The 9,000-nt window shown below is 34.4% G+C and overlaps 1 protein-coding gene across 2 annotated transcripts; it reads left to right on the forward strand.

Annotated features, from left to right (window-relative positions):
• Positions 1 to 1,104: 1,104 nt before the first annotated feature.
• On the forward strand, positions 1,105 to 9,000 carry LOC143602480 (ADP-ribosylation factor GTPase-activating protein AGD5-like). Of its 2 annotated transcripts, none has more exons than XM_077079565.1 (11): positions 1,105 to 1,221; positions 3,544 to 3,602; positions 3,704 to 3,794; positions 3,907 to 3,961; positions 4,038 to 4,128; positions 4,215 to 4,407; positions 5,376 to 5,559; positions 5,668 to 5,849; positions 6,616 to 6,873; positions 8,447 to 8,505; positions 8,599 to 9,000. In XM_077079565.1, the coding sequence occupies exons 1-11, from the start codon at positions 1,171 to 1,173 to the stop codon at positions 8,801 to 8,803; spliced, it is 1,428 nt and encodes a 475-aa protein (XP_076935680.1). In that variant the 5' UTR covers positions 1,105 to 1,170; the 3' UTR covers positions 8,804 to 9,000. The 2 variants fall into 2 exon arrangements, with proteins under 2 accessions (XP_076935680.1, XP_076935681.1); XM_077079566.1 differs by having other exon boundaries at positions 6,619 to 6,873.

Here is a 9,000-nt window from a genome sequence, read left to right on the forward strand (position 1 = left end):
TTTCTCCAACTGTGGGATGACATCAAAGCTCAATCGTTCTCATAATGCAATCCATCATTCGTTGCTTCCTCATATTCTCGCTCCTACTTACGAAATGCTTAGCTTTTGTTCAAAAACTTAAAATTTAATTTGTTTATTGCATTTCGTCACTTCTCGCTAGCTTTCTTTAATTTTCCATTCTTAAAAAAACAAATTCTGTTATAATTTGACTACTAAATTATAACAAGATTATCAATGTAATCTTTGAACTTGAAGATGACAAAAACAAGAGAATATGAGATATATAAAACCGGTAACTTTTCGATATGTGTATTTTCATTGTCACATGTGATAGATATATATACACTATTATAATTACTATTTAGGAGGCAAACGTAATTAATTGGGTTGAAAATCTTTCATTCATTCACATGGATATGTTTTCATCCATTCACATGAATACCACGTTTATAACAAATTCGCAGTTTTCACTTTTCATTAACTAGCACACATATTACTGTTTGTGTCCATGCGGTTTTAAGGCGGGGGCACAATGAGTCCCTGAAAATTTTTTTGAACTGGTTGAGTCCACGTGGTTTCAGAAACGAACCATTTGAGTCCCTGTGATTTCAGAAACGAACAATTTGAGTCCTGTGGTTTCGGTAAAATGAAAGTTTTACACTGAAAGTTAAGTAACGGCAGAGACTCAAATGGTTCGTTTTTGAAACCATGGGGACTCAACCAGTTCTAAAAAAATTTTGACGACTCATTGTGTCTCTGCCTTAAAACCACAGGGACGCAAACAATAATTTTCTCTAAATCTTTAACATTTATATAAATCAAAAGTTTTACATTTTTCTAAACTCAAAATATCAAATCATTACACAAAATTTATAAAATAATAATAAAAAAAACCATATATCACAGTGAGTAGGTGTAGGACCGGACCGAGGCAGTGCGCGTAGCCTCCATCACACGTGTAAAACCAAACCCGTACCCAATAATCACCCCCCTTCACACGCCGCAAGCAGCAGGAGTCAGTAGTCAGAAACCAACAACCAACAGCCAAAATATCTATCTGTCTATCCCGATCTCACTCCGGCGATCCAATTCATCGCCGTCGAGTCACCACAGATCTCAATCTCAAACTCAATCGGAACCGATTGTTCGTTATAAATTACATCGGCAGATATGAACGAGAAGGCTGGCGTCTCAAAGGAGCTCAATGCTAAGCACCGAAAGGTATTGTGCTTGATATTATTTCACTTGATCTGTCTTTAATTGTTCGTGTTTTAGGTTAATTGTTGACTTTAGGTTTAGCTGATCTGTTTTTCATTTAGTTTTAAGTAGTCGTGATATAGCGGTTATTGGAACTGGATCGAAGGTGTTCGCTCGGTTATTTGATTCGGTTTGGTTTGATTCTTCGGTTGCAGCTGCTTAATAGGCTTTTAGGTTAATTGTTAGTTTGAGATTAGAGATCTGAAGCTTGTTGTATAGTTGAATTATAGCTTTGTATAATTTGTTTTGGAATATAAGAAGTATTTAAGGTCAGTATGATTGGCAAGTTGATTGGCTGATTGATCCTCTGTGAGCAATTTATTTAAGTTTAGTTGTTAATAAGAGTTTTAGGTTAATTGTTAGTTTAGGTTTAGCTGATTTGTTTTTGATTTAGTTTGAGTGCTTGTGATGAATGGCTATTGGAACTGGATCGAAGGTGTTCGCTAGGTTATTCGATTCGCATCGGTTGTAGCTGTTTAATAGGTTTTCTGTTTAGTGATTTTCGAGACTGAAGCCTGTTGAATAGTTGAATTGCAGCTTTGTACTATAACAAGTATTTAAGTTTAGTATGATTGGCAAGTTGATTGATTTGATTCTCTGTGAGAAAGCTATCTGAATTTAGTTGTTCAAGAGTTAATTTGTGATCTGTAGGCAGAACATGTGATCTGTAGGCAGAACAGCTTGTATATATGTAGTTAAATAAAGGAGTATTTCCATTCACTAAAACCATGCTTATACTAATGGATCATGTAATAAAAACTTTTGCATCATTAATTGTATGAAGAGAAAGATTGCAGGGACTAGAAGATTATTTGAATGAATTTTGATTCAGCTAACTACTAGGCATTCTTAGAGATCTGCAGCTTGTGAGGTTATTTGATTTGATTTGATTCATCGGTTGCAGCTGGTTAATAGGTTTTTTAGGTGACTTTTAAGATCTGCAGCTTGTTGAATAGTTGAATTGCAGCTTTGCATCATAAGTTTTGGAATATATTTATTAAGTAATTAAGATCAATATGATTGATTGGCAAGTTGATTGATTCTCTGTGAGGATGTTATCTAAACTTAGTTGTTAATACTTAATTTGTGATCTGTAGGCAGAAAAGATTTTGTATTTAGTCAAGTAAGAAATGAGTATTTCCATTCATAAATTTACTAGAAAGTGCTTTTGATCACTTGGAAAGTATGGTTTTGTTACAAAAATGGGCTATAACAACGGATAATTGTAACAAGAGAGATTGTGGGCACTAAAAGATAATTTGAATGATTTTGATTCAGCTAACTACTAGGCATTCTTGCATTGGCTCATAAGGAAAGGGTGAATAAAGCGGCAGCTATTGTATATATAATTCTGCTTGTTACAAATGGTCTATCTATCCACTAACTTGTTTTGAATTAAAAGAAAGTGACTGTTACAACTTATTAGGTGGACTCCAATTCTCTATTACTCTTTGGATGCTAGTGCTATCAAAATGATGAAGATAAGCTATAGAAGATAAACCATTATGAGTTTGTAGATTTGGTCATTAAGATTGAGCGTTGTTTACTGTTTAGTGATTTCAGAGATCTGCAGCTTTGCATCATATGCTTTTGAATATAAGAAGTAATTAAGATCAGTATAATTTGCAAGCTGATTGATTCTCTGTGAGGAAGTTATCCAAATTTAGTTCGTAAGAGTTAATTTTGTGATATGCAGACTGTAGATAGAAGTTATAGAACAGCTTTTATATGTATATGTAGTCGATAAAGTTTTCATATGTAAATTTACTTACAAGGCTTTTGATCACTTAGCAATCATGATTTTACTATACACTGGGCTGTATTGATGGATCATGTGATTAATCAAACTTATGCATCAATGATCGCAACAAGAGAAAGATGGCAGGCACTAAATGATCATTTGAATGATTTTGATTCAATTGCTCAAACTCCTAGGCATTCTTGCATTCACTCATCAGGAAAGGGTGAATCAAGAGACGGTTATTGTAGATATAGTCATATAATTGTGCCTGTTACAATCGGTCTATCTATAAAACATTTCTTTTTATTTAAAAGAAAGTGATTGTTACAACTTCTTAGGTGGACTCCAATCCTTTATTACTGTTTTAGTATTAGTTCTACCAAATTGAGATGATTGGATGATGAAGATTAAGGATATAGAAGAGAAACTATCATCTGTTTGTAGATTTGGTCATCAAGATTGAGCATTCTAGATCTAAAAGTGGTGTTCTATGCATAAGGTTGTGCAGGCGTTTGACTGGTTTTATGTGATTTTCTCGTTTTCAGATACTAGAAGGGCTTCTTAAGTTGCCTGAGAACAGGGAATGTGCTGATTGCAAAACCAAGTATGTGAAGCATTAATGACATTGTTAATCAAAGTGTATTTATTAATTATTATCTAGTTATATCAGTACATCAGATGCTTATACTGACCTTTCCATGGCAGAGGTCCTCGATGGGCTAGTGTGAATTTAGGCATCTTTATATGCATGCAATGCTCTGGTATCCACAGAAGCCTTGGGGTCCACATATCAAAGGTAACAATAACTAATAGTTATGACTGTTAGTTTTATTTGCTAAATATTAAACTGCCTGTTAGCAAAAACAAACATTTGTTTTCTTATTATCCATTGATGCACCTCTTTGCAGGTGAGATCGGCTACATTGGACACATGGCTTCCTGAACAAGTTGCATTCATCCAATGTAAGACATATGCTTCTCATGTTTTCTATGTTTCTCATTAAAATTGTGTTATATGATTTTGCGTTATTTTTTTCAGCTATGGGAAATGAGAGGTCCAATAGTTACTGGGAAGCCGAGCTGCCACCGAATTATGATAGAGTAGGCATTGAGAATTTCATTCGTGCTAAGTATGTATCTTTGACGTAACAATTTGATGCCACTTTATTTTCATATTTTTTATGGTCTATATTATTAACCCATATGCTTTATAAAGATATGAAGACAAGAGATGGATTGCTAAAGGTGGAAGACCAATCTCACCTCCTGCAGCCCAAGAAGAAAAAGGCCCTGTTAGGCCCGTCGAGAGTCCTGCTAATGAAAGGAAGAGTTTTCAAGCACATACGAACAAAAGCAACACACCCGTTGGAAGAATCAATCTTCGCGTGCCTCCAAAAGGACCTGATCATGTATGTAACCTTGTTTCTCACTCAATTAAGGGTGGCAATCTGGGCGGGTTGGGTAATGGGTCAAAACAGACAAATGTTGAAACGGGTTATATATTAGTGTAGGCTGAAAGCCAGAAACCAAGGGTGTGTATAGATCGGTTTCGGCTTGGGTTGGTTTTGGGCTCAAACCGAACCAAAAACTGAAAATTTGGGTTTGGTTTTCACAATGGATTCGGTTTTGTTTCATTTTTACCATTTGGGCTTGAAAATTTTTGGCTGAAAAAAGTAGCCCAAAATAATGACATTGGGCCTTATAGATTGATGTATTATTACACATTTGGAACTAACATTTTTGGACTGCACCCTTTATTATTTTTATTTAAATCAGCATATTTTTCTATTTTACGCACCTGCAACTCTTTCTCAGCCAGGTACTAAAAATTGGCTTTCGGATTTGGGTTTTTCGGTTTTTGTCATAGCAAAATTGAAACCGAACTGAAATATTATTTTTTTAAAAGACTTAAAACCAAACTTTCGTTTTTTATTGGGTTTGGTTATTTTGGTTTTTTACATTGGTTATCCGGGTTATGGTTCGGTTACTTTGGTTTTGTGCACACTTTAGCTGAAACAGTCTGGGTTGGTTGGCTAACAACATTTTTTTTTCATTTGTTAAAAATTTATTAATAGTTAATCTGTTAATTGTGATTACACAAACAGTTTTACTACAGTAGCATTTTAAATCTTGAATGAAACAATTTTAAAGATTGTATATTTGTGTGTACTAAAAGTAAACTTTGGGTTACGTTCAACCTGTTTGAGATTAAACACAAACCAAATTGACCCGTTCATAAGTAAATCGGTCACAATGACCATCTTTACAACAAGCTTTTGTAACATCAGTGATTTTCTCAACGCTCTTTTAATATATAGGTTTCATCTTGTATTTGTCATATGTTCTATGTTCTGAAAAATTATTAATAACTCAACAGGTAGTAACTAAAGTTGAGCCATCGGTTCCGTCTGCTGAGGTGGCAAAGGAGGTTGTTGAAACTGTCACTCCTCCCAAAGTTGATTTTGCTACTGATCTTTTTGACATGCTATCTATGGATGATGCTCCTACTGAGAAAGTCCCAGAAGCAGCTTCTACAGATGATCTATGGGCTGGATTTCAATGTATGTTTCACTTTATTGTTGTTGTTATTATTATTTAACACTCTATTTTCAGAGTTGACTTATCGATGCTGACTGACTTTCATTGTGATGTGTTTTGACTATTTGCAGCTGCTGCTGTAGAAGCACCAACCACAGGGACCACAGACCTTACAAAACCTGTTGACAATAAGCCAAAGCCCAATTCTGGAATAGAAGATCTGTTTAAAGATTCACCTGCTGTCTCACTACCTATTGCACCAGAAAAGCCTAAAAAAGATGTTAAAAATGATATTATGAGTCTTTTTGAGAAGGTATGTATTCATTTTAATTTTTTAGGCCCATTACAACATAGTCATGCATTATGAAATTAAAATATCACACATCACAAATTAGACTAGTTTTAATATTATATTTTTAGGCCTTCACGTTTACTTTAATTAGTGTTCACTCAGTTATGTTTGTTTATATTCGTTAATTTATGTACAGTTATGTTTGTTCGTTGGTGTTTGTCAACACTTCATTTATGTAGTTAATGAACAAACACGGACACATTCATTTTCTTTACAAACGAACACAGACAAGAGACCATTGTGTGTTTAAATGTTTATGTTTGGTCGTTTTGGTTAAAGTTAAACGAACTATCACGAACATGTCCTGTGCGTGTTTGGTTGGTTCGTTTACGGGCCTAACAGAGGTTGCTTGTTTCAACCTGTTCACTTATAATTGAGTCAATTTGGCTTGTGTTTTTCTTTAACAGAACTTGGCTAACGTGGATAGAATTTTCCAAAATTTACTTTTAACTATAAAATCTCGTAAATCATTATATTCAAAACTTGATTTATTGGCAGAATAATATAGTTTTTGTTTATCATATTTGACGCACTAATTTATTTATAAAGAAAGTTAAAAACTAGAGCACTATAAGCTTGTTTGTTTTCACCATTTATCATTAACAAAGTTGATTATACTGGTTGTTTATTAGCTACATTTTCAATTGGTGAACATTATTTTTCTTTTGTTTAGATAACCATCATAAATAACAAATAATAATTAATTTATATTCTTTTATGAACTTAGCAGGGTAATAATACTACATCACCGTATGCTCTTCATCAACAGCAACTTGCTATGCTAGCTCAACAGCAGTACCTGCTTATGGCTGCTGCAGCTAAATCAGGCGGGTTGCCAAATTTAGTCGGGAATGGGCAACAAGTGCCTGGTGGCACTGCTACAAATTCGTCCAATCAAAATTGGCCAAATATCGGCTATCAAATCCCAGGAATGCAGCAGATGCCAGCTTCTGGAAAAATTGAATTAGATAAATATTTGCAGCAGGTATAAAGCTCATTTACTGTGGTTTTGGTTTTTGGTAGGTCTGGCTAAACGGGTGGGTTGGGTTGGGTGGTGGGTCAGAATGGGCCGATTTAAAAATTGTTCAATTTGGTTTAGGTCAAAACGGGTTCTTATCAATATAGGTCGGGTCAAAATGGTCCATGTTAGGAAAACGTGATTTACATCATATGTGCCATCTTTGGTGATTTCACTTGATAATTTCAAAGTTTAGAAACTAAAATTTGGAAACGAAATCGTTATGCGGAATTAGAAACTAAAGCTTGGAAAGTAAAATTTGGAAACAAAAACTAACCTTTGGAAAGTTTTAAATTTGTACAGCTAGCTTGTGCACCATCCATCATGTATATAATATGTTTATTATTAATGATTATTAAATTATAATTATAATATGCATATAACACGAGCTATCAAGTCGAGCCTATGTGTCGGGCCATCGAGCCAAGCCACCCCAGGCTTGAGCTCGACTCGATTACAAAACGAGTCGGCTCGCTCGATTTTATATCGAGCTTTTTTCGAGCGAGCCATGAGCCGTGGGTTTTTTGAACACCCCTACACAATGCTAACAAAACTTTTGATTGAAATTTCACTTGATTTTCAGAACAAAATTTTGCAGAAAAGGGGGATACTTTTAATAATTTAAATAATCAAGGATAGATAGAAAACCTAATTACTAGTGAATTTAAAAAAAGCAAACAAAACACCCATAAACATTCAAAGTTTCAAACATAACTTTTAGAAAACATAACAATCAACGAAGGATTTAATTCGCTGGGAGGAACTTGATGAAGAAAAAAGGCACCTAAATCAGATCAGAAAACAAAATTACCTTGTCTTCATTTGTGTTGATTTCATAAACCATTGAAACGACCAAACTATCTAAATCAAAGCAGGTTGGCCGGTTTGAGATTTGTACGCTTTGGTTTTGGCTGTTTAACTATCCGTTTGATGGTTTAGAAAACTTGGAACTGCTGAACCGCCCCCCGTTCAACCTTTATTTCACTTTTTGAATCTTCAGTTATGTTTATGTATCATATAAATATTTCATAAACCTTCTATATCATTTTATAAGTTTAATTCTAACTGCTTATTTCCGATAAGAAAATATCGGTTCAAACGGCTAAAACCGCCCGACCAACTCAACCTGGATGGCTTGGTTTTTACTTTGTCCCAAAAACTGGCCAAAATGGACCCTAAACACCTCTATTGGCTTCATCTGAAATACTTCTTGTTTAGAGGCTTATCTGTTAACACTTTTAACAGTCAGCTAGCAAGTAGTAATTAGTAAATATCAATTGTTTCAGTGATATTTTAATTTTTTAGTAAAATGAGGTTTTAACATTTTTAAAGCGGTTTATTCTATTCAACTTGTTTGACGGTTAGAGTTAAGACATAACATATTTATGGGTAAATTGGTAAAATTTTTTGTCTAGGTTTAATTCCGTCTATTTCTTTTTCCCGAATATTTTCCATTCAAATGTTAATACCGAACAAAACAGTAGTGCCGAATAAACGAGAGTTTGCTTGCATTCTCATATAATTTACATATTTTAACCAGATGGGAAACATGGGAGCCGCGAATCCAGTCGGGAATTCATTTCAGGTTCCACAATCTGGGTATAATTTTAACTTGATTATGTTTACACCAAGCTTTTATGTTTTTTTGAGAATTTTAGTTTAACTAGCTTCTTTATTCTTGGGTATAATCAGCGTATACACAATGGGCATGAACACTAGTACCAATGGCATGACGCCACCTGGAATTATGGGGCAAAATTCTTCTTTTAACATGGGGTCATCTGGAGCATCCAAACCGCAGTCTAGTACTACCCAGGTATCGTCTACATCTTCATCCCAGTCGGCAAAAGATTATGATTTCTCATCGTTAACTCAAGGGATGTTCTCAAAACCGTGAGCGGTGGTTAAAGTGTATGATAAAGCGCGATATTCATAAAGGAAAAGCATCAACTTATTTTCCCTGTGTTGGGGATTGTAAACCATTTGTAGAGGGAAGATACAGTTTTCAACTTTTTCTTTGATTTCATATGTTTCTATGATACATTGATGAGGATGATTTATTTTGTTTTAACTTTTATTTTGCTTTATGTATAA

Source organism: Bidens hawaiensis, unplaced genomic scaffold, assembly GCF_021521415.1.
Source record: "Bidens hawaiensis isolate Kalapana, Puna unplaced genomic scaffold, B.hawaiensis_p1.1 tig00058999_1, whole genome shotgun sequence".
Taxonomy (NCBI): Eukaryota; Viridiplantae; Streptophyta; class Magnoliopsida; order Asterales; family Asteraceae; genus Bidens; species Bidens hawaiensis.

What these genes read in the sequence shown, in the direction of transcription:
- LOC143602480 (XM_077079565.1), top strand. Translation starts at nt 1,171, where the DNA reads ATGAACGAGAAGGCTGGCGTCTCAAAGGAGCTCAATGCTAAGCACCGA. An exon ending in TGTGCTGATTGCAAAACCAA is followed by an intron (nt 3,603 to 3,703) that starts GTATGTGAAGCA and finishes TTTCCATGGCAG; the next exon opens with AGGTCCTCGATGGGCTAGTG. An exon ending in TAGATAAATATTTGCAGCAG is followed by an intron (nt 6,874 to 8,446) that starts GTATAAAGCTCA and finishes TATTTTAACCAG; the next exon opens with ATGGGAAACATGGGAGCCGC.